The 26408-nt window shown below is 42.5% G+C and overlaps 1 protein-coding gene across 5 annotated transcripts in view; it reads right to left on the bottom strand.

Annotated features, from left to right (window-relative positions):
* Nucleotides 1–26408, bottom strand: part of FEZ2 (fasciculation and elongation protein zeta 2) — a 248001-nt gene that overhangs the window by 121152 nt on the left and 100441 nt on the right. For 4 of the 5 annotated variants that reach the window (XM_033936550.1, XM_033936552.1, XM_033936551.1 and 1 more), the window contains exon 5: nt 8682–8950. In XM_033936550.1, the coding sequence (XP_033792441.1) occupies nt 8682–8950 (269 nt within the window). Of the gene's footprint in view, nt 1–8118; nt 8192–8681; nt 8951–26408 lie in introns of those variants that run through there. The other variant, XM_033936555.1, reaches the window with a different exon arrangement.

The following is a 26408-nucleotide window of genomic DNA, read 5'->3' as shown; positions in this document are numbered from 1 at the left end:
AAGAAGAAGGGGAAAGCAGACAGTTGATCAAGAGTCAATGGTTCGGGAAACGGTATACCCAGAAGATTGCAGGGAAGACTCACCGAATCATAGGCAAGATAGAAATCCCGATGGATCGAAAGGGACAGAAGCGAGAGAGACAGAAGGAGGAAGAAGTGCAGGAGAGTAACAGACTGCAAACTTAAGTGTATGTACACAAACACAAGGAGCCTAAGGAATAAAATGGGGGAATTGGAAGCTATGGCACAAAAAGATAACCTAGACATCATCACCATCACAGAAACATGGTGGAACGAGGTCAACATCTGGGACACTGTACTACCAGGATACAAGTTATACAACAGAGACAAAAAGGTGGGGGGTATTACCCTATACATAAAAGAGGGACTTGAGTCTACCAGAGAGAACACGCCGAAAACAAACAATAAGGTACAGTCTTTATGAGACAAAATACCGGGAACAAATGGAATGGATACGAAGATCGGCATCTATTACCAACACCCAAGGCAGTCCGAAGAGACTGATGGCGAAATGATGGACGAGATTAAACACGAATGCAAGGGAGGCAACACAGTTAATATGGGCAACTTCAATTATCCAGGGATAGATTGGAACCTAGGCAACTCCAGCTGCAGTAGAGAGACCAAGTTCCTGGATGCTGTAGGAGATTGCTTACTGGAACAACTTGTCATGGAAAATACGAGAGGAAGTGCAATTCTAGACTTAATTCTAAATGGACTACGAGGACCGGCACAAGGTATAGAAGTAAAGAGATGTTGGGAAACAGTGATCACAACATGATCCATTTCAACCTAGACATAGGAACAGAAAAATCAATCCAGAACAGCGGCCACAGCACTGAACTTCCGAAAAGGGAACTATGAAGGGATGAGAGTCATGGTGAGGAAGAAGATTATGAAGAGGATAAGCACTATAAATACGCTAGAGCAAGCGTGGTCCCTTTTCAAGGACACAGTCACAGAGGCACAAAAGCTATATATACTGCGTATCAACAAAGGTTCCAAGAGGAATAACAAGGAACCAGCATGGCTCACTGTAGCAGTAAAGGAAGCGATCAGAGACAAGAAGACTTCGTTTAAGGAATAGAAAAGGACAAAAATGGATGAAAACTGGAAAAAACACAAACAACATCAAAGCAAGTGCCATAAGGCAGTAAGAGGGGCCAAAAAAGACTACAAGGAAAGAATAGCCAAGGAGGCCAAAAACTTTAAGCTGTTCTTTCAATATATTAAGGGGAAACTACCCGTGAAGGAAGCAGTGGGGCCATTAGATGACCATGGAATAAAGGGAGAACTAAAGGAGGACAAAGCTATCGCCGACAAACTGAACACATTTTTTGCATCTGTATTTACCGAAGAGGATATATCCAATATACCAGAAGCCAATAGGCTATACACAGGAAATGAAGATGGGAAACTGACAGGGGCGACAGTCAGTCTAGTATGCAGACAGATTGATAGGTTTAAAAATAATAAATCTCCGGGACAGGACGGCATCCACCCGAGGGTAATCAAGGAACGGAAAGATTCCGGAAGACTGGAAATTGGTGAATGTTACGCCGATCTTCAAGAAAGGTTCAAAGGGAGATCCGGGAAACTACAGACCAGTGAGTCTGACTTCGGTACCAGGAAAGATGATAGAGGTGCTGATAAAGGACCGCATCATCGATCATCTTGACGGACACAAACTGATGAGGACCAGCCAGCATGGCTTCAGCAAAGGAAGATCTTGCTTGACAAACTTACTGCACTTCTTCGAAGGAGTAACTGGGCAGATAGACAAGGTTTATTCAGTCGACATCGTATATCTAGATTTTCAGAAGGCGTTCGACAAGGTCCCACATGAACGACTTCTTCGAAAAATTGCAAGCAATGGAATTGAGGGTGATATACTCACGTGGATTAAAAAACTAGTTGGCAGATAGGAAACAGAGAGTGGGGGTGAAAGGACAATACTCGGACTGGAAAAGCGTCATGAGTGGCATGCCACAGGGTTCGGTGCTTGGGTCTGTGCTCTTCAATATATTTATAAATGACCTAGAAATTGGCACGAGTGAAGTGATTATATTTGCGGACAATACAAAGTTATTCAGAGCAGTGAGGACACAGAAGGATTGAGAAAACCTACAAAAAGACAAATACACTCGAGGAACGGGTCGCAAAATGGCAAATGAGGTTCAATGTGGATAAGTGCAAGGTGATGCATGTCGGTAACAAAAATCATATGCACGAATACAAGATATCTGGTGCTATACTCGGAGAGAGTCCCTAGGAAAGAGACTTGGGAGTACTTGTAAACAAGTCAATGAAACCGTCCGCAAAATGTGTGGCGGTGGCGAAAAGGACAAACAGAATGCTATGAATGATTAAGAAGGGGATCACAAACAGATCTGAGAAGGCTCTCTTGCCGCTGTACCGGGCCATGGTATGCCCCCACATGGAATACTGCGTCCAACACTGGTCGCCGTACATGAAAAAGGACATAGTACTACTCGAAAGGGTTCAGAGAAGAGTGGGCCTCCTCTCCCTTGAAAAGAGAAGACTGAGAGGGGACATGATCAAAACCTTCAAGATATTGAAGGGAACTTAGTAGAGAAAGAATGATTGTTCACCCTCTTCAAGGTGAAGAGAATGAGAGGGCACTCGCTAAAGTTAAAAGGGAAAAGATTCCGTACAAATGTAAGGAAGTTCTTCTTCACCCAGAGAGTGGTAGAAATCTGGAACGCTCTTCCAGAGGCTATTATAGGGGAAAGCAGCCTTCAGGGATTCAAGAAAAGGATGGATAAATTTCTACTGGAACAGAACATACATAGGTAAGCCTAGATTCAAATAGGGCACTGTCTTTGACCTAAGGGCCGCCTTGTGAGCAGACTGCTGGGCACAATGGACCACTGTTCTGACCCAGCAGCGGCAAATCTTATGTTCTTATGATTCTTAGCATCATGGTTTGACTAAAGGAGATGTAATGCTCATTTTACAATGTTATGAATCAGTGTTGAAAGTTGGCCAGTATATGCCAAGTTGTGAGAAGAGGACCTTAATGCATGATCAGTGATGGAACATTTCCAGGCATAAAGGTCTTCTTATGGAAAGCTGAAGATGAAGAAACCATATCCGGCCTTAGATAATGTAGGTGATGAGAATTAGGATTCCTCTGTCCCATTTAAAATTCAGAAGTGATTTTGCTATTAGAAAAATTGGAAGATACATGTACAGAAGACTCCCCACCTATCTAGGAGGAAGTAAAAGCAATGGAGATGTATTGTTGGTTGTATTGTTATATGTTTGTTTGTTGTATTGTAATGTGTTCATTGCATTATGTTGTTTTATTGAAATATGTGATGAATTTGGATGTTTTATTGTACTCCGCATAGAACTGCTGGATATGCGGAATATAAATTTTTTAAATAAATAAAGGCAGGCATTGAAAGCAAGTCTGCCATGTATCTTGTTCTGAGGAGTGGTGAAAAGATCTATTGGCTCATGCAGTTGGTCCTCCCCTGCTAGGTAAATGGCCTAAGGCTCCACATTTTGACAAACTCCCAGCACAGCAGCTTTAATTGTGTTCCTCTTTGGCACAAACTACTTGACAGCTTGAGGAATAGTCTGCCTGGCTAAATTATTTTTGGGCTTTTCCTCTGTGAACCTGTCTAATCCTGTTTTGAATCCTATGTTGGTTGACATTCACATTCTTTGGCATGAAAAAAAGTTCTACAATTTCTTTTTAATCTGCTGGTCTTAAGTTTCATGGTGTGCCCTCTTGTTTTGTGCTGGACAGTTTAAACAGTTCCCTATTTGATTGTTCCACCCAAATTATTTATTTGAATATCTCTGTTATTTCCTCTCAGTTTAGCCTCTTTATAAGAGAAGTATTTCATCCTTTTGATAATTTTTGGCACTCTACTTTGAACTTTTTCTGCTTACAGTATATCCTTTGAGTTGGGGCTACGCAAATTGCATACAACACACACAGTATAGACACATTAGGACTTATATAGGAAGTATAACAGCTGTTTTGTTCTCCACCCTTTTTCAAATAATTCCTAACATTTTATTTGCTTTAACATCTGCAATATGCTGGGCTAAAAATTTCAATGTATTATCCATAATAACTCCAAGATCTTTTTTCTTAGGTAATGACTCCTTACTCAGACCCCAGCACTTAGTAGTACATGGTTGGGATTATTTATTCCCAACGTGCCTCTCTTTATATCTGTTCACATTAAATATCAGCTGCTATTCAATGCCCAGTCTCCTAGGGCTCCTTTTACAAAGGTGCACTAGTGTTTTTAGCGCACGTACCAGATTAGTGCACGCTAGACGAAAAACTACCACCTGCTCAAGAGGAGGCGGTAGCGGCTAGTGCACGCTATTCCGCGCATTAAGGACCTAACGTGCCTTCGTAAAAGGAGCCCCTAGTCTTAAAAAAAAAATAGGTGATTCTTCAGAATGATAACAATTTGACAAACCTCTAATATTCCTTTATTATACAGAGAACTCAACTGTCTGAAGAGAGTAAGGCTAATGGATTACCTAACTCCTCTGTTTTACCAACACAAGTTTTATCCTTGTGCCATAGACATTTGTAGATGAACACGGTATTTATTAGAGATTCTTTTAATTGAATTATCCTTTTTTGTAACAAGATGCCATCTGTATGTAACAAGATTTTATTGAAGTAGTAACCCCAATATGGACCCCTATCACATCCCCATCCACCTAATGACATCTGCCAAAGTATCAACTATTAATGCAAACAAACTAACTGGTCATGCTGAATTCGAACAGAAGGGTAGTCTGGAGGGTGAAGTCAGGGAAGACCAGTCAGTTATGTGGTCAGTGAACACTTAAGCAGGCAGATAAGGCCGCACACAAGGCAGTCCTAACTTTGCCTGTTTAACCATGTGGATACTGGCACTAAATAATCAACCAACTCCTAACAACCAAAATATTCTGTGCTATCCCTTCCCCTCATTCCCTGAACAATAGTAGCTTCCCCTCCCACCCATCCTCCTTCTCAGCAGACAAATGGGGCCCCCTCCCCCTGTAATCTTTCTGGCTCTACCGTAACCTTCCCTAGTGGTCTTGGGGGGAGGAGTCTTCAGGGCATAAGTAATCCCCAGTCGCTCCTGCTCTCAAAATAGTTTTGCTCTCAAAGGGTCTGCTGCAAAGTCTAGTGGAAGACTCAAGGTCTGGGAGGAGGGGATGTTGAAAAGGGCAAACCCTTTATGCTGGACTTGGCAGAAAATTGGTTCAGGCCCGCATAAGTGCCAGCGGCCAGCACAAGTGCCAGCGGCCAGCACATGTTAAGTTCCCGGATATGGCCTGGCATTGAATACCTGGATCATATTTAGCTGGCAATAACCAGTGCTGAAAGAACTATTGACGGTTGCCGGCTTTATATTGGCAGATATGTGTATACTTGATTGTACTAGACAAATACGGTTCCTAATAATAATAATAATAATAAATAGCAAATTGGGCACACCATTTGAAATTACTGGCCTTTTCTTCCAACACAAGGAAAATAAATAGCAAAAGCAACATTTATAATTATGCTAAAAAAGGAAAGCTAGCACTTTTCCCTCCCTATTGTTTTCTTCATATATGGGTCTCCTCTGTACTAGAGAATGACACGGGGAAAAAATCTGTCCCTGTCACTGCACCGTCCCCGGCCCACCATCCTCTGCACCGCCCCGTCACCGCCATCCCTTTCACCGCCCCTTCACCGCCACTGCCATCCCATTCACCGCCCCGTCCCCGTAGCATCCATATAAGCCTCAGTACTGCGAAACACCATGAAGACAGAAGAGAGTTCTGCCACTACTACTACTGCACTGAGAATCTGTTTCAGTGCCTCTGCCCTGTAGTAAAAACCGAACATAAAATAAATCAATTAACTTGTCCTCCCTTTCAATGACATGTCCCCCGTGTTCACCTATAGCTCAAATCAGGTCAATTGTGCACACTAAAAATGCAGGAGGATCTGGAACATGAGCGCAGGCAGGCAGTGATACAAAAACAGCAGACATCCGACCGACTGCAGTATTCCGCCATCTCCCTCCCTCCATCTCACTTTAGATGTAGAGTATGCCGGTTTTCTTTTTCGCCCAGCCGCATGTGCGGGTGCTCATTTGTTCAATATTCTCCTCTGACGCAACCGGAAACAGGAAGTTGCAAGAGAGGAGAAGATTGATCAATGTGAGCGCGGCTTGGCGAAAAAGAAAGCTGGCATACTCTACATCAGTGGTTTTCAACCTTTTTACACCCGTGGACTGGCAGAAATAAAAGAATTATTTTGTGGACTGGCAAACTACTAGGACTAAAATTTTAAAACCCTGTTTCTGCCCCATCTCCGCAAGCTCAGTCACCTCAGTAACTATAGAAAAATAGACAAATATAGTGCAAAATATAGACAGCAGATATAAATTCTCAAAACTGACACATTTTGATCACTAAATTGAAAATAAAATCATTTTCTTACCTTTGCTGTCTGGTGATTGATTTCATGAGTCTCTGGTTGCGTTTCCTTCTGTCTGTGTATCCTTTCTTTCATTTCTTTCTTTCTGCACTCAGGCCCAAGAATTGTCCCTTTCTATTCCCTCCTTCTTTCCTTCCTATGTCCTTAGTGCCCCCGATGCTTCCTTCCCATGTCTTTAGTGCCCCCGGTGCCTCCTTCCCATGTCCTTAGTGCCCCTTCCTGTCTTTAGTGCCCCCAGTGCCTCCTTCCCATGTCTTTAGTGCCCCAGTGCTTCCTTCCCATGTCCTTAGTGCCCCTTCCTGTCTTTAGTGCCCCTAGTGCCTCTTTCCCATGTCTTTAGTGCCCCAGTGCTTCCTTCCCATGTCCTTAGTGCCCCTTCCTGTCTTTAGTGTCCCCAGTGCCTCCTTCCCATGTCTTTAGTGCCCCAGTGCTTCCTTCCCATGTCCTTAGTGCCCCTTCCTGTCTTTAGTGTCCCCAGTGCCTCCTTCCCATGTCTTTAGTGCCCCAGTGCTTCCTTCCCATGTCCTTAGTGCCCCTTCCTGTTTTTAGTGCCCCCAGTGCCTCTTTCCCATGTCTTCAGTGCCCCTAGTGCTTCCTTCCCATGTCCTTTAGTGCCCCTTCCTGTCTTTAGTGCCCCCAGTGCCTCCTTCCCATGTCTTTAATGCCCCCAGTGCCTCCTTCCCATATCTTTAGTGCCCCTTCCTGTCTTTAGTGCCCCCAGTGCCTCCTTCCCATGTCTTTAGTGCCCCTAGTGCTTCCTTCCTATGTCCCTCTCACTGCCTTCCACACTTTGTCCCGCCCCCACCCCTGAAGCCTGCCTGCCTGTGCCTGTCTACCTTTCTCCCTACCTAGCCAAAGCCAGCCGCTGCCTCCCTGCCGCTGAAAAAAAAAAAAAGCCTCCGTCCTTTTCCCCTTCTCTTACCGCCATGCTGCAGCTGCTAAAGCCGGAAGTCTTTCAGACTCAATTCTGAAGTCGGAGAGGACGTTCTGGGCCGGCCAGGCAGCGATTGGCTGGCCCAGAACGTCCTCTCCGAAGTCAGAATTGACATCGGATAGACTTCCTGTCGGCTTTAGTAGCTGCAGCATGGCGATAAGAGCAGGAGAAAAGGAAAGGCTTTTTTTTTTTTTTTTCTTCGCGCAGACCGGCAGAAATTCAACCGGCGGTGCTCTTCCAATTCAATAGTGAGGTGGAGGAAGGGAGATGGCGGAGACCGCGCGATCTTGATTGCCTCACTACGGGGACAAGTCCATTCACTGCTCCACGGGGCAGTGAATGGCCTTGTCCCCGTCCCGCAGAGGCCACTATTTTTTTTCCCCGTTTTGGCGGGTTACCCGCGGCTAAACGCAGCTAGCCACAGGTAACCGCCACCATGTCATTCTCTACTCTGTACTTTAAAAGACTGAATTGTAGTTCGGATCCCTCTTACCTTGTATATCAGTTGGTTTGTAAGTCTATTTGTCTAACCCATTATTTTAAATTTTAAATTATATGTCTACTAAATAAGCGATTCATCAAACTAAAATAAAACTTGAAACTTGAAAGATAGATAACTCACCTGGAAAAATAAAGAGCTTGGTAACTGTTTGCACTACATTAATTATTTTGACAACTAAAAAAAACCTGTGTCTCATGAGTAATAGGAGCAAGAGCTGATTGAGAAGGCCCAAATCATGATAGAAAATCCTTTCCCTGGAAAAAAGATCAGTAAAATATGAGCAAAGAGTTCTGTATACAAAATAGGGCTAAAAGGGACCCCAAAATAGAGGCAGCACCTTTTGTACATATCCAGATGTTTTTGAAGCTATTCTACAATTTTCCAAGACATGTGTTGAGTCAGCACTATCAGATAACGTCAACCCACTTGTATGGCTGAATTATTCAGCTTGTCTACAGGAAAAACACACCCCCAGCAAAATATTACCCTTATTATTCCTCACCTTCATGCAAGTCAACATGTATTTGCGGTGTTCTCTATATATGGAGTCTACCTTTCTGTTAATGAACTACATATGAAACATACATTATCAACCTGGATGTAATATGCAATGTTAGATATTCCAGTCCCAGAGGTCAAAACTGACTTTTTTGCTAAATAAACATGAATATAAAATTGGAAAACTAAAAGTTAATATTCTGTGTTTCTGCATATACACAAGAAGCTGAACATATTGTACCTTACCGTTCCAGGCATGTGGCTCCTCTCTTGTTTGCCATTCTGTGGACTCCCATTTTTCAGCTTTTTTTTCTTTTTTGTAGTTTCCTTATGTTCCTTCTGTTTATTTTGTACTTCAATAAGGACAGAAATGAAGCTGTTTTTCACTTCTTTCTCAAACTCCAGCTCATCCCGTAGAGCCAACTGCTCTACTAACTCCTCTGAGTAATCCTTTATGGCTGTCTCAATCTCTTCTAGCAGTTCATTTAATTCAGCAACTGAGAGTTTTTTTACCCCTTTAAAAAAAAAAGGCATGCATAATGAGCGTCTTAGAATCCAATGGATTTCAAGATCCAAGACAGTATGGTTTTACCAAAGGAAAATCCTGCTTAACAAATCTGATTTTTTTTTGAGTGACCAGAGAATTGGATAAAAAAGATAAAGTTATTGCTTCTGAACTGAGCATGTGTGGGAGTGCCGGTGTTGGTTAAAGCATGCTGTTGACTTCACTTGCGAATTACTGCCCTAGAGGAAAGGAGGGATAGGAGCTTAAGACATAGGAATGTACAGTCTGCCCATCCATGCCATCTACTATCCTTTACTCTCTCAGAGATCCTATGTACCTGTCCCAAGCTTACTTGAATTCAGATAAAGTCTTTGTCTCCACTACTTCTACTGGGAGGCTAGTCCATAAATTCACCATTCTTTTCATGAATAGGATGGGGTAATAGGGCCTAAGGGCCACCGCGGGAGCGGACTGCTGGGCATGATGGACCACTCATCTGACCCAGCAGTGGCAATTCTTATGTTCTTATGAAAGATATTAATGTGCAAACAATTTTTTTCCAGAGAAGGGGGAAGCACTAGAACTAAGGGACATAAATTGAGGTTGCAAAGGGGTTAACTTAGAAGTAAGATCAAGAATTCAATACAATACCTCAAAGGAAGTTCAAAAAGCATAGTTACTTACCTTAACAGGTGTCATCCAGGGACAGCAGGCAGCTATTCTTACATGTGGGTGACGTCATCTACGGAGACCAGATGCGGACAGCCTCACAAGCAGATTTGTTTGTAGAAACCTTAGAAGTTTTGCGACCGCTGCACCGCACATGTTCGAGTGCCTTCCCACCCAGCGTAGGGCGTGTTTCCTCAATTCAGATAGCTAGCAGAGAAGCCAACCAGGGGAGGCGGGTGGGTTGCAAGAATAGCTGCCTGCTGTCCCTGGATAACACCTGTTATGGTAAGTAACTGTGCTTTATCCCAGGACAAGCAGGCAGCCTATTCGCACATGTGGGTGACCTCCAAGCTAACCAGAATGGGATGGTGGGAGTGTTGGCAATTCAGGAGAATAAATTTTGTAATACTGTCTGGCCAAAATAGCCATCCCGTCTGGAGAAAACATCCAGACAATAATGAGAGGTGAAAGTATGAATCGAGGACCAAGTGGCAGCTTTGCAAATTTCCTCAATAGGAGTAGATCTGAGGAAAGCTACAAATGCTACCTTGGCTCTGACTTTGTGGGCTGTGACTCGACTCTGTAGATGCAGTCCAGCCTAGGCATAGCAGAAAGAGATGCAAGCAACCATCCAGTTGGAAAGGGTGCGCTTAGAAATGGGATTTCCCAACTTGTTTGGATCGAAGGAGACAAAAAGTTGAGTAGCAGATCTGTGCGGTTTGGTGCATTCCAAGTAGAAGGCCAAAGCATGCTTGCAGTCCAGAGTATGAAGGGCTGATTATCCAGGATGAGAATGAGGCCTTGGGAAAAAAACACTGAAAGTACAATTGATTGATTGATTGAGATGAAATTCTGAAACCACTTTAGCTAAGAATTTAGGATGAGTACTGAGGACCACCTTGTCATGATGGAATACTATGAAAGGTGGATCAACAATTAAAGCTTGTAGCTCACTAACTCGTCTAGCAGAAGTGAGTGCGATGAGAAAAACCAATTTCTAAGTGAGATATTTAAGATGGCCGTATCCATTGGTTCAAAAGGAGGCTTCATCAATCGAGCAAGAACAACATTAAGATTCTAAACCACTGGAGGAGCTTTGAGAGGTGGTTTGACATTGAAAAGTCCTTTCATAAATTTGGAAACCACAGGATGAGCTGAAAGGGTTTTCCCTTCAATAGGCTGATGAAAAGCAGCAATTGCACTGAGATGGACTTGAATAGATGTGGATTTGAGGCATGATTGAGCTAAGTGGAATAGATAATCCAAAACTGAAGACAAAGAGGTAGATTGAGACTCCTTGTGATGAGTGGTGCACCAAGCAGAAAATCTAGTCCATTTCTGGTTGTAGCATTGTCTAGTGGCAGGCTTCCTGGACACTTCTAAAATGTCCTGAACAGATTGGAAAAACTTTAAAGTAGCATTCTGGTTGAGAGGTACCAAGCTTTCAGGTGTAGAGACTGCAGGTTGGGATGTAGCAGAGATCCTTGACTCTGTGTAAGCAGAGAGGCAAAGATTGGTAGAAGGAATGGCTCCCTGCTGCTAAGTTGAAGTAGAAGGGAGAACCACGGTTGTCTGGGCCACTGAGGAGCTATCAGAATCATGGTGGCATGTTCGGTCTTGATTTTGACAAGAGTCCTGAGAATCAGAGGGAATGGAGAGAACGCATACAGAAACTTGTGCGTCCATTCCAGAAGAAAGGCATCTGCCTCAGTTGGTGAGGAGAGTATATCCTTGAGCAGAACCGAGGCAATTTGTTGTTTTGAGGAGACACGAACGAAGAGATCTATCTGAGGAGTCTCCCACTGGGAAAAAATGTGATGAAGAGGCGAGGAATTGAGTGTCCATTCATGAGGTTGGAGAGGGCGACTCAATTTATCCGCCAGTTTTGCTTCCCTTGAATGTAGACAGCTTTCAGGAAGATGTTGTGAGAGATAGCCCAAGTCCAAAGCTGTAGAGCTTTCTGGCAAAGAGGGAGAGATCCTGTTCCTCCCTGCTTGTTTATATAGTACATAGCGACTTGATTGTCCTTTCAAATGAGGACTACCTGGTCGTGAAGAAGATGCGGAGATGGTTGAGATGTTGTAGAAAGATTTATGGTCCACTAATCAATTACATGAACAAATATGTGCCTGTTAGTTTTCTAGGGAAGACCATAATATCTCATCCAGGTTCAGCTATCTTTGCCTACTTACATGATACCAGACCCAGGCTAATGAGAAATACTTTTATTATGAAAATAGAAAATTATAGTTCATAAGCCAGCAACAATAACCATTGTTCACAAAATATCCGATTACATATATGAAACCCAGTACATAATTATCATACAACACTCTTGCTAGATAAATAAGTAAAACTAATTCTTACATTCTATAATTCCTTATAATAATAATTCCTGATTAGCAGCAAACTAAATATATCGCTTATCACCAAGAGTAGCTTCACTTCTCCTTATCCCGAACCACAATAGGATTCATTTATCTAACCCCAGCTGATAAGATAATAGAATTCCGTATTCTCACCATCCAATTAGGCATTGGCACAAAATCATGTGAAAGGGAAGACGTCTTTTATTCAGCACTGAAGTTAAGAATTCTTTTGGTATCAGAACAAGAGTTCGTCAGCCATTGGAGAAGCTGTAACTTAAGTTGGCAGCAAAAGTTTCCTTGATGTGATGGAATCCAGAGATATAGAAGTCCGGTTTCACTCTCTCTCAGACACAGAGTCACAAGAGGTAACTGTTCAGGTCTTAATTATTATAAAATGTGCAGAGAATCCAATGTTAAGATGTAAGCTCCCTCACATCCCAATACAGAATAATTATAATTAGCACCTTTTTACTTGAATCTCGTCAGATGACCTCCCCGAACCAATCCAGAAACATAACTTAGATGAATAGCCTTTCTGTATAGAGTCTCGTACAGGCTGAAACAGAGGCGCCTTCGTTAGATAAGTATATGAGCAATTCCTCCTCCAAGATTCACACAGGCTAAGCATGGAGGGATAGCTGGATGTCCTTGACTAGAATACAATTCTGGTACATACCCAGAATGCATCAGGCAGAAACAGCAAAGACGTGTTCTTCTTTCTCTTCTTGCTAGGTTCAGGCTGGAATGATTTTTTGCAAATAATGGTTCAGAGAGGCCTAACCTTCAGGAGCAAATAAGGAAACACCCCTACAATGTGCCCCCAAAGTGTAGATTGAAGAATTTGTTATGAGCACCTTCTGATGAGGGGGCATTTGAAACAGCAAACATCTGGAGAGATTGGAAGAGAGCATCCACCAGTGGAGAGATTGCTTGAACGAGGGAGTTATTTCGATTCGACGAGAGAGAGGGTCGAAAGCCTGATTCCACTGAGATGCCAGGGTCCACTGAGGGATTCTGAGGTGAAGTCTGACAAAAGAAGTCACATGAACTGTAGAACCATGTGACCCAAAAGAACCATCATGTGCCTCACCGAAATTGAATTGAGGGAAGATACTTTGTTGCATAGCTTTAGAAGAGCATCCAGAATTTGTTGAGGAAGGAATGCTCTGAGTTGAACAGTGTCAAGAACAGCTCCGATAAACTAAGTTCTGAGAGGGTTGAAGCTGGGATTTGGGAAAGTTGATTTCGAACCCCAAACCTTGTAGGAACCAGATAGTCCGTTGAGTCGCTACAATAACCCATTAAGATGTTGAATCTTTGATGAGCCAGTCATCCAGGTACAGGAACACCTGGAGCCAATGGTTCCTCAGAGCTGCTGCAAGTATAACTAGGCACTTGGTGAACACTCTTGGAGATGATGCAAGGCCAAATGGTAGCACTCTGTACTGGAAATGCAGATTCCCCATCCAAAATATGAGGTACTGACGGGAGGCTGGATGAATGGGAATGTGAGTGTAAGCCTCCTTGAGATCTAGAGAACATAACCAATTGTTCTGATCTAGAAGGGGATATGAGGATGCTAGGGATAGCATTCGAAATTTTTCTTTGACTAAAAATTTGTTGAGGGCCCTGAGATCCAAAATAGGCTGTAGATCACCCGTCTTCTTCGGGACAAGGAAGTAATGGGAGTAAAAACCCCTGCTCTGCTATTCCAAGGGAACTTGCTCGATGGCACAGAGACGAAGCAGAGGTTGAGCTTCCTGATGAAGAAGGGCTGTCTGGGATGGATTAGAAGGATACTCTCTTGGAGGAAGCTCTAGTGGAATCTGAGTAAAGTGAAGAGAATATCCTTCCCTGATGATTGACAGCACCCAGAGGTCTGATGTAATGGTCTCCCATCGATGGTAAAAATGATGGAGACGATCACCAATGGGAAGGGGAGAAGACAGAGGCAGAACGATGGAGGTTATGTTCTGTTTGACACAGTCAAAAAGGCTGAGAAGCCTGAGGTTTCTGTTGCTTCTGCTGCTGTTGTTGTTTCTTAGGAGGTGCTCGAGTGTAAGGAGCTGCTCTCGGAAGATAACGCCTCTGATAGGATTGAAGAGGTTGAGAAAGCTTGGAAGGAGCTGGCTTAGGCTTCGATCTGACTATGGAAGCAAAAGATTTTTCATTCTCCAACAAATTCTTAGTAGCCGATTCAATGGATTCATCAAAGAGGTCATTGCCTTCACATGGGATATTGGCCAGATGATCCTGGATGTTGGGGTCCATGTCAATTGTGCGAAGCGAGGCAAGCCTGCGCATGGCTATGGAGAAAGCAGTGACCCTCGAGGAAAGCTCAAAGGCATCATAAGATGATTGAAGGTGTAACCTGAGTTGGGCCAGCGTAGCGATGACTTGCTGGAACTCCAAAAGTCTGTGCTGAGAAAGATCTTTAGCAAAGCCAGGCAGGATATGAATAAAGTATTTGAAATAGATATAATTCAAAACTCTGGATGCCATCATAGAACTTTGATATAGGCGACGGCCAAACTTATCCCTGGTCTTGCCTTCTCTTCCAGGAGAAATGGTAGCATAGACCCTGGAAGGGTTATTCCGCTTCAAGGAAGGTTCTACAAGCCGGGACTGATGAGAAACTTGAGTGTTTCAAAGCCCTTGCAATGTACAGTTCTATACCTTGATTCCAGTTTGCCTGGAACAGTGGGAATGGAATAAGGAGTTTCCAGGTTCCGTTTGAAAGTCTGGGAAAGAAGCCTGTTGATAAAGAGTTTGAGAGACTCTTGAGGTCAAGGCAAACTCATTTCTTCTAAATACTCCTTAGAACCAGAATCCGATTTGAGATCCAGGTCCTCAGCCATCTGACGGAGGAAAAGGATAATTGATCCGCAAGAGGATGGCCTCGAGAGGGACTCGATGACCTCGAGGTGCCTCGAGTAGAGAACGAAGGTGAAGCCTCTCTGGAGTATTGATATCCAAGCGAATAAGCAGGCATGGATGAGTCACTGGAAGAAACAGAACCCGCAGATTCTGCTAACGGCGTCCTCGATCGAGGTGTTGGAGGCTTCGAAGAGCTGGTATGCCTGAATGGCTTGTCTCTTGAAGATGAATGCCTCGATGAGTGCCTCAACCGGCGACAAGAGTGACGCCTGGAAGCAGGCTGTGTTTAAGGTCGAGGAGACTTCGCCCTGTGCCTCAAAAAGGGAAATGCCTTATGTGATGATAAAGGGCTGGAAGCTGTAGATTGAAGACGAGATCCCATAAAAGACTCAGTTGTTTTGATCGAGGTATCTTGAAGTACTCCCAAAGACTCGGCTCCTTGTATGGAGTGTGAAATATCCAGACCTGACACTCGCAAACACTCAACTCCTTGCATACAGCGTGTAGATTCAGCTCGAGGCACAGGAAAGGACTCGACTCCTTGGGAGAATGCTGAGTGTCCAGGCTGGACTGTAGGAGGCAGAGTCGAGACAGGAAAATGTTTGGAAGTAAGTTACCAAACTCCTACTCTAAAACGGTCTGGATGGTAGCCTGAAATTGTGTATCCGAGTCTTTAACTGGAACACTTGCTGAGGCTAAAGGCTCCGAGGACGAAGAGGAAAACGTATGCTTCGCCTTGGAGGGGTGATTCTTGGGCAGCTTAAGCACTACTGCTGGAAGCGTCTGCTGAGGTATCTGACCTGAGGGAAGCCCAGGAGTAGACTCAGCTGAGGTCATCGAAGACGAGGACTTTCCAAACAAGGAAGGCTTGATGAGGTCGAGGTGGAAAGTTTGACCAAGTCAGAGGTCGAGACCGGAGTGGGGGAATCCATTCCAAAAATTTTCCCCACTTGAACTCGACAGTGTTTTAGGGCTTGAGGTTGAAGGGTAGCGCAGCGAATGCACGACTCTGGGCAATGATCAGGCCCCAAACACTGAAGGCACCACCGATGTGGGTCAGTGAGGGAGATCGCACGCTGACACTGGCTACATTTCTTGAAGCCCGTGACCAGTTGGGACATAGGAGAAAAATAGCCACAGCGAAATCAAAGCCTGCAGGCTGAGGCCGCATGACGGGCCCTGCCATCACTCGATGAAAAACACACAAAGAATTGACTTTTTTTTTTTTTAAATAAAAGAAAGAAATAACACAGCGACACGAAAATAAAGAAATAAACACGAGCCGCGGTGAGAGAAAGCATGAAGTCGAGCTAAGTTCAGCCCAGAGCGTCAAAGACGGACTTCTTGGTTCCAGGGAAAACCGAGGAGACGCACCCTACGCTGGGCGGGAAGGCACTCGCGCATTTGCGGTGGTCGCAAAACTTCTAAGGTTTCTACAAGCAAGTCTGCTTGCGAGGCTGTCCGCATCCGGGATGACGTCACCCACATGACAATAGGCTACCTGCTTGTCCTGGGATAACAATTAATATAAAATGGTAAGACAATATTCAATACAATAAAAACATTAAGAAAATTACAACTTTTCAAAACATATTCCTTAAACAAATGAGTTTTCAAGGTCTTTCAAAAGCTCTTTTAATTACTCATTGAACTGATCTGATCTGGCAAAGTTCTCCAGAGAACTTTTTCACAGAAAGGACGCTGCCCTCTTGTGAGAGGTAGTGCAGACAAAAACAGTTATGGAATTCAAGAGTGCACAGGATAAAAATAAAGGCAACCCCATATGAAGAGATAATGTAACAAAGCAAAAATAAAGCTGTGCTTAGATAGCAAATCTAGTAGTTGTAAAGGAAGGCCATTTTGCCAGGAAGACTTCTACTGTCTGTGTCCTGATTATGGCTAGATAGATATATTTGGGATAGAGTGAGCTTTGATAGAAGCTCAAGTACTTGAATATTTACCTAGTGCCAGACAGACTTCTAAAGTCTGTGTCCTGAAAATTGAAAGAACAGATTAAGATCAAGTTTGGATATGTTATATCATCTACTATTATGAGTTTATCTTGTTGGGCAAACTGGATGGACCATGCAAGTCTATCTGCCATCACCTACTATGTTTCAGTTAACCTACACAAGGCTCGTGCAAAAAACAAATAAGAAAATGGCTGAAAAACCTATCTAAGATATTAACACAAGAACTGCGCAATAGTGACGAGGTACAAAAAAAACTTACAAAACAAAATTTAAGGAAAATAAATATCTTGAGACAGGCTTCAATGAGGCATATCTGACCAGCTTAGCATAAAGACAAAGGCTGAGGTGGTTCTGTGTACCTGACTAAATAAGCACTCAAAAGCTTCTGATATTTACTAATGTCGAGAAACTTCTCCATCAGTGATGTCACCCATGAAGCTAAGCATTTGCTATCCTGCTTGTCTTCAGAGATCTATATAATCACTTGCTTGCTTGCATATTTGTTATAGATTAAAAAATACAAATCAGAATGGGAGATCAGCTTGACTTAAGCAAACATAATGCGGGTAATTTTATAGTGGATATTTTGCTCATAAAGGCTTTGTAATGAGAAGGGGAGAGAGGATTTGAAATACCTATCTGCCTTTCTGTGGTTACAATCAAAGCGGTTTAACATATTATATACAGAAACTTATTTTGTACCTGGGGCAGTGAAGGATTATGTGACTTGTCCAGAATCACAAGGACCTGCACTGGGAATCAAACCCCATTCCACTGATTCTCAGGCCACTGTACTAACCATTAGGCTACTTCTCCATTCTATTAAATTAGCATAAAATGGCTTTTATACTGTTATAACAGGGGTTATACAGTACTTATAAAAGTATGTGCAGTGACAATGCAGCACAATATTCAACCTGCATGTAGGTTTATTCAGGGGCTAAGTTTGAGTGGAGAAGTAGCCTAGTGGTTGGAAGGCTGATAACCAAGGAAACTAGGACTCAAATCCAACTGCAGCTCCTTATCTTGGACTGTAAATCTCTTTGGGAGAATGGAAATATTTACAGTACCTGAACTATATATTATTGAAAGGCATGAGCTAAATAAAAACATTGTCAAAGTTGCAATTTACCTGTTTTGTTTATAAAATACATGTATATTTCCCAAGTCAATCTTTACACAATCTTGAGCAGGTATAAATGTTCACAGCTTAAACCTTGGCACTTATATTTTGCCTCTAATATTTCAAAGACACATCAGTGCCTATGTGACTTTATAAAGTAGCCCCAAATAGGTTCCTACCTACTTGGACTTTATACAGACAGCCTGTTATACAATTACCCACAAAACATTATCTGAATAGCAGCAGAATACAGTACTACTGCTAGAAGGCTAATTTGTTTTGCCTTTAACTCCACCCTCTCTCTCTCTCTCTTTTTTTTTTTTTAAATAAATAAAACAGGTAGCATTGGGTCATTTAGCAATTTAGTGGGGAAGCTATTAACGTGTGAAACCCCTACTACAAGTAAAGGATTTTTCAATAGGATATGGTTTGTGTGCATTTGGGGAAAAAAAAAAAAAAGCAGACTTATGAGACCCTTCTGTGAAGCTGATTTAATATGACATATTTGTGTGCTGAAGACAGGCTGTCAGTTGAAATGCATCATCTTTTCTTGTTCTCCCTAGAAATCTTATTCAGACCTCATTGTGTTTTATATCCAAATTACTGAACTTACTGTGTGAAAATGAATCACTAGCTGTGATGAAATTATACCTATAAAATGAGTATAACTGCTAAAATAACACAGTTACTTACCGTAGCAGGTGTATCCGGGGACAACAGGCATATACTATCACATGTGGGTAACGTCATCCACCGAGATTGGTATGGAGAGTGCTAAAAGTGTATTGCCATGTTAAGTTTTTAGAAATTTCGCAACTGCCTGCACCACATATGTGCGAGTGACTTTCCGTCCGAAGCCAGCTCACAGTACCTCAGTTCTGTAAGAATGCTAAGAAGCCAACCAGAGGAGGTGGGAGGGATGTGAGAATATCTACCTGCTCTCCCCAGATAACACCTGTTTCAGTAAGTAACTGTGCTTTATCCTAGGACAAGCAAGCAGCATATTCTCACATGTGGGACTCCCTAGCTTATCGTAATGGGATGGAGGAAGAGTTGCCAATTAAGAAGAAAATAAATTCTGTAATACTGCTGGGCTGAAACGACCATCTTGCCTGGAATAGGATTCTAGACTGTAGTGCGATGTGAATGTGTGAATTGAGGACCAAGTAGCTGCTTTGCAAATTTCATCAATGGAAGTGGAACTTAAGAATGCTGCTGCTGCTGCCATAGCTCGGACCTTGTGTGTTGTAATATGTCCCTTGATCTGCAGCCTAGCCCAAGCATAGCAAAAAGGAAATGCAGGCCACTAACCATGTGGAAATAGTTCTCTTGGTGACGGGCAGGACCAATCTGTTAGGATTGAAAGATATGAACAATTGAGGTGAAATTCTGTGTGGCTTAATCCTTTGTATGTAGTAAGCCAAGGCACGCTTACAGTCCAAAGTGTGTAGAGCTGTTACACCAGCATGAGAATGAGGCTTTAGGGAAAAAAACTGGAAGCACAATGGATTCATTCAGGTGGAAATCCTGTGACTACTTTTGGGAGGAATTTAGGATGAATCCAGAGACATGATGAAATATTATCTATAGTGGGTCGGAAACCTTCACTCGCTCAACGGGCAGAAGTGACCGAAATCACGAAGAACACCTTCAAAGTCAGAAACTTAAGATGAGTAGATGCCATTGGTTCAAATGGTGGTTTTATCAAAGTGGCTAGGACTACATTAAGATCCCAGACAACTGGAGACAGCTTGAGCGGAGATTTGGAGTTGAAAAGTCCTTTTATAAACCTGAAAACAAGCGGATGAGTGGCCAGAGGTTTATTGTTGACAGGAACATAGAAAGCACTAATAGCACTGAGATGAAGTCTTACCGAAATAGATTTAAGTCCAGAACTGAATAAATGGAGAAGACAAACCAATACTGGGGTACAGATTTAAAAAGAATCCATCGGGCCTCGCAGAACAGGTCAGTGGGGAAAAGAGCTTGGTGGCAGTTCATCGCACCGAGCCAGCGGGGTAAAGATCCCTTTTCTATTTAAAAAAGTTCATCGGGCCGCACCAGCTCTTTCAGGAGCCCGTTCCAAGGCGTGTGAGCTTCGCTCCGCCCCTCCCCCGAGCCAGCGGGGTACAGATTTAAAAAGAATCCATCGGGCCTCACAGAACAGGTCAGTGGGGAAAAGAGCTTGGTGGCAGTTCATCGCACCGAGCCAGCGGGGTAAAGATCCCTTTTCAATTTAAAAAAGTTCATCGGGCCGCACCAACTCTTTCAGGAGCCCGTTCCGAGGTGTGTGAGCTTCGCTCCGCCCCTCCCCCGAGCCAGCGGGGTACAGATTTAAACAACAGCTCTAATGGCGCGCGGCTAAGGCGCACGGCAAAGGCGCATGCACCTTAGTGAGCAACTTTGTGTAGCACCCTCACAGACCGAACCCAGCACACAATAAAACCTAATAGAGACACATATCGGTTAGAAGCACATACAACTGTTTGATGCTTGCATAACTACCAGATACATGTTATCGTCAGAGTCAGCTTACTTGCTAAGATATATGAGCTATTGTTAGGATGCATGTGTAACTGCTTTGAAGCTCACATAATCACCAGATACAGGTTGTCAGACTCAACCTACTTGCTAAGACATACGAGCAATTGTTAGGATGCATGTATAACTGCTAAGATGCATGAGCATAATTGTTAGACGCATATGTAACTGTGTTGGAGCATGTATAACAATTAGAGGTATGTATATCTGTTAGAGGCTAGTGCCACTTCCAGAGTCAGGTGCAGTTATCTAAGTCAGGGTATTCGATAGAGAAAACTGTAATTGTTAAGAGGCATGTGCAAATCGTTAAGATGCATGAGTAATTATTAAGTTGCATGTGCAAGAGGTAAGATGCATGTATAATCTGTCAGTGGTATGTGTAATTATTAGATGCTTGGATTAGATACGAATAGGATTGCCAACTGCACATTCCAACACAATCTCCAGTAGCCAACTCACCCAACCCAAGTGAAAACCACTACAGCTCTAATCCTTAAGATCCAGTGATAAGGAACTTCCCCTCATATAACCTTTACATCCCAACAAAAAGAACAAAAAGGCAAAGATCCACCTCTCACACAAACGCCACCTACCTAATAGCAATGGCAGCCAGCACAGCTAAGCTCACACTTACCCTCTTACTGCTCGTCCTGCTTCTAACAAACTGGAAAACAGCAGGTTACCACATTCAACCAATCCCAACAGTGACAGCAGCATACAGACAATTCCAACCAACCAGGAAACCTCTCTCCCCCAGAAATCCAATACCCTGCCCAATGTCAACTCTCGAAAGCATCCCCCCCATCTGGGGAAAAAGGCCTCCTCCAAAACCCAAGACAACACCTCAAAAACCTTGGACACTTCCTAGACAACTACTCCATCCAAATATCACCTCCACTCCTCTCAAAAAATTCACCTCTTTAGCCTGTGCATACATGAATATTAGATCAATCAGCCCAAAGGCAGACCTAATCAAAGACTGGATAACTAAAGAACATCTAGGATGCCTCTTCTTAGCCGAAACCTGGCTAACCTCCGACTCAGACCCACACATAACCGAATTCTGCCCAAGAGGATACAAACTAGAACTAGTCTGCCGACAAAACAAACGAGGGGAAGAACTGGCCATACTAGTAAAAAACAACCTTAACCTAAAAGTCCTGGACAAATGCTCCTTCCCCCACTTGGACCTTCTAGCATGCCAACTATCCGACCACACACTCACAGGTACCTTAACTTGCCTTCTTTGCTATATTACACCAGGCAAATGGAACACCTCCAAACACGAACTCGAAGACTTCATATTCCAGAACTCCCTTAACTCAACACATAACCTGCTCCTTGGAGACTTTAATCTACACCTAGAAGACCACACCTCAAAACAAGTCGAAGATCTACTCACATACCTCAATGCACTTTCCTACCAAATCCTTAATCCCCAACCCACCCATACCCACCCATGAAAAAGGCCATCAACTTGATATTGCAGCATACACAGCCCAAAACTCCAATACACCAGATATCCACATCTAACGGCACCTGGCACCCCTCCCTCTGGTCAGTCCACCACAAATATACCTTCAATATCACTTGGCACAAAGCATCAACAAACATGAACCCCACAAAACCTCCTACAAAACCCATCAAAAAATCAAACCAACCACATTCTGGGAAAAAATAGACCCCGCTATAGACACTATAGACTCATCAGATCCTTTAGAGTTTATACACCACTGGCGAACCTTAAGCGAAACAACACTGAATGAACTAGCCCCATTAAAACCTAAAAACAGAATTTGCAGGCCTTCCGACAAATGGTTCGACACCGAACTACAACTAAAAAGGCGCTGTAGACAACTCGAAAGAGCTTGGAAAAAACAGAACCAGGATCAAACCAAAGTCGAATGGAGAAACCTAATCAAACAATACAAGATCAAACTTAATGAAAAACGGAAAGCCTACCACTCCAAACTAGTTGGCACAGCAACCTCAGACACTAAAATGCTCTTCAAACTAGTAAAGAACCTCACTGACACCAAACCTCTCTTAGCCACCTAAGGAAACCACCCACCAACAGCCTCCCAGCTAGCTGACCACTACAAAAGCAAGATCTCCACAATCAGATCCACCTTCAACAACTCATCAACATACCTCAACGAGATCACAACAAAACCTACAACAGAAGAACCCATAGCAGCAGAAAGGATCTGGACCACCTTCCCACTAGTTCAATAGTCTGACATGGACCGTCTCTACAAAAAATATAGCAAAGCATCATGTGACTTGAATAACTGTCCCTCATATCTACTAAAAACGCCACTCCTAAATTCAGAGCCAACCTCATGCAATGGATTCAAACCACACTCACGGAAGGTCAATTCCCATCTGAACTAGGCAAAATTATAATCACCCCTCTACTGAAATATCTCAAAGGCCCAACAGATACCCCCTCTAACTACAGACCCATCACCTCAATCCCACTATACGTTAAAATAATAGAAGGACTAGTAGCACAATACCTCACCAAATACCTAGAAGACCACAACTTCACCCCTCTCAATCAGGATTCAGATCCAGCTATAGTACAGAGACATTATTAGCAACACTACTAGATACAGCTAGACAGCACCTTAGTAAAGGAAGAAGAATGTTGCTAATTCAACTCGATCTCTCAGCGGCATTCGACCTGGTCGACCACACCATACTGCTACAGATACTTGACTTAGCAAAATATCAGCTGGAAAGTCTAAAATAACTTCAGTTTGTATTGTTTTCTTACAGACCTCAGTGGTACCATCTGTATATCACTAAACTTTTAGATCATACAGAGCACTGGTACCCCTAATCATCATCGGTCTCTTATAGATTAGTTTTTCTTATACTCATAATTTAAATATTTTAAATATATCAGTAAATATACTCATCTTATGCTACGCGGGTGGGGGTAAGCACTCCGACGTAGACCTATGTTTCGCCCCGAAGGGCTGTATCAAGGAAATCCAACTGCAAAATACAATATTAAGTGTTGTATCAAAATTCAAGTAGTAGCTTAGCAAAATATATTGAAAAACATTCTCCTTCCTTTATAGGTTGAATCAATACCATTGCTGAGTAGAAGGTTTACTGGAAGCAGCTATAATGACTTGTACTGGGGCAGAGATTAAAATCTGCTGAAGTCAAGTCAGGAGGTACCAAGCTATTAGGTGTCGAGACTGCAAGTTGGTATGTAAAAGAGAACCTCCACTCTGAATGAGCAGAGATGGAAAGATCCTTGACATTCAGTTGAAGTAGAAGGGAGAACCAAGATTGTCTGGAGACCAAAAATCTATGAGAATCATAGTAGCTGGTTCTTGTTTGAGCTTGACTAGCATCTTCAGAACTAGAGGGATTGGCGGAAACACATACATGAACTTGTATGACCAATCCAGAAGAAATGCATCTGCTTCCAAATAATGAGGAGAGAACTGTCTGGATCAGAACTGAAGTAACTTGTGATTGTGGGGAGATGCAAACAGGTCTATGTGAGGAGTCCCCCAAAGTGAGATAATGTGGGGCAAAACTTTAGAGTTGAGGATTCACTCATGCAGCTAAAGAAATCTGCTGAATTTGTTGGCCAGAGTATTCTGCTTCCCTTGCACATATATAGCCTTGAGAAATATACTTTGAGAAATTGCTCATTTCCAAATGTAAAAGGGCTTCTTAACATAGAAGAGAGCCTGTTCCCCCTTGTTTGTTGATATAGTACATTGCAACGATTGTCTGTTCTGACAAGGAGGACTTGGTTGAGAAGATAATCCTGAAATATTTTCAGAGCATTGTGAATTACCTGAAGCTTCTCCCAAGTAGACCACAGGCCCTGCGTCCGGAGACTGTCTAGGTGAGCTCCCCATGCATACATGGACACATCCGTTGTGAGTACTCTCTGATGTGGAGGGATGTGAAATAGCAAAGATCTGGATAGATTTGCAGGTTGCAACCACTATTGGAGAGATTGACGAAGAGGTGAGGACACTTTGATCTGTTGGGATAATGGATCCATAGCTTCAGACCACTGAGAAGCTAGGTTCCATTGAGCTGATCTTAGATGGAATTAGGCGAAAGGGGTCACATGAATTGTGTATGCCATGTAACCCATGAGATGCATCATTTTTCTTGCTAAAATTGTCTACAGGGTAAACACATGATTGCAAAGTTGAAGCAAAGTGTTTCGTCTCTGCTGGGGCAAGAAAACTCGCAAAAGATTGGTGTTGAGTATGGCTCCTATAAACTCCAATATTTGAGATGGATGAAGATAATAATAATAAACTTTATTCTTATATACCGCCCTACCATAAGTTTTGAACGGTTCACATAAAGAAGACTGTGTAATTCAGTGAAGCATACAAGCAGTTAAGAAAGAATACATCAAATTTCACAATTTATCAAATTTAGTCTTTGACAACGTCCTGAAAGAATAGTAAGACTGGGCTTGGAGAATGAGAGAACTCAACCAGGAGTTCATCTTCCCTGCCTGGAAAGCAAACGTCCTTTCAAGAAATCTCTTATATCGAACAGATTTTAAAGATGGATACATAAACATACTGTTCTTTCGAGTATTCCTATTGGAATTATACAGTTTAAACCAAGAGGAGAAATAATCAGGAGCTAAACCAAATAACGCTTTAAAACAGATACAACCAAATTTGAACAGAATTCTTGCCTCAAAAGGCAACTAGTGCAGCCGTTGATAAAAAGGGCTCACATGGTCAAACTTTTATAGCCAAAAAATCAAGCGAACCACCGTATTTTGTATTAAGCGCAATCCATAACAGATCTTTTTGTGGGACCCCAAATAGATTATGTTACAGTAATCAAGAACCAATAGAATGGAAGCCTGTACTAATAATTTAAACGATGTTAAGTCAAAGTATTTTTTAATTGTTCGCAGTTTCCAAATTGTGAAGCATTTTTTAATCAACAGATCAGTATGGTTCTCTAAAGTTAGGTGTCAATCTAATGTTACACCTAGAAATTTAATAGAATTAGCAAGTGAAAATTTTTTACCATTGATTTGAAGAATTTTATCAGTAATTTTATCGGTGGGGCTAGCCAGAAAAAACTTTGTTTTATCCGGATTAAGCTTGAGTTTAAACTACATCATCCAGAGTTCTATCTGAAGTAGAATACAGGAAATCCGGTTTGTCAAGTCAACTATGACTACTGTCATCGGGATAAGTATAGTAATATCATCAGCATAGATATGAAATCTGACTTTCAAACTATGCAACAAGTTTGCCAGAGAAATAAGATAAATATTGAATAGAGTAGGCGATAAAGGAGAACCCTGAGGTACTCCACAAGGGTTATTCCAAGAAGATGAATATTTACCAGCACTGTAAACCTGATAAGATCTATTTTGTAAAAATCCCTTAAACCATTTCTGGACATTCCCCGAACTCCAATCGAATCCAAGCAACCCAACTAGATCTCATGATCTACTAGATCAAAGGTGCTGCTCAGATCCAACTGGAGAATGAACACTAGTGCCTAAACTAAACAACCCATAAAAGTAATTCATCACCGACGCTATATCAGTTCCTGTACTGTGTTCTGAGCAAAATCCTGATTGGTGGTCATGAAAAATATCAAATTTTTCCAAATGCCTGACCAGGTCTTTCTACTATTTTAGTGAATAGCAGTGTACTAGCTATTGGTCTATATTTGGATTCATAAGAAATAGGTTCTTTGGAATTTTTTATAATAGAAGTGACTACAATTTGTCCCATCTCCTTCAAGAATAGACCTTCTGTCAATAAAAACGTAATCCATCTAAATAGGTCTGCCTTAAAGGCAAAAAGGCACTTTTCTTAGGATGATCGGAGGGCAATTGTCCAGATGACAGTTAGTTTTAGTGTATTTAGTAAATAACTTGCAAAA

This window comes from Geotrypetes seraphini, chromosome 3, assembly GCF_902459505.1.
Source record: "Geotrypetes seraphini chromosome 3, aGeoSer1.1, whole genome shotgun sequence".
Classification (NCBI taxonomy): domain Eukaryota; kingdom Metazoa; phylum Chordata; class Amphibia; order Gymnophiona; family Dermophiidae; genus Geotrypetes; species Geotrypetes seraphini.
This window is presented reverse-complemented; position numbering and strand designations above follow the sequence as displayed.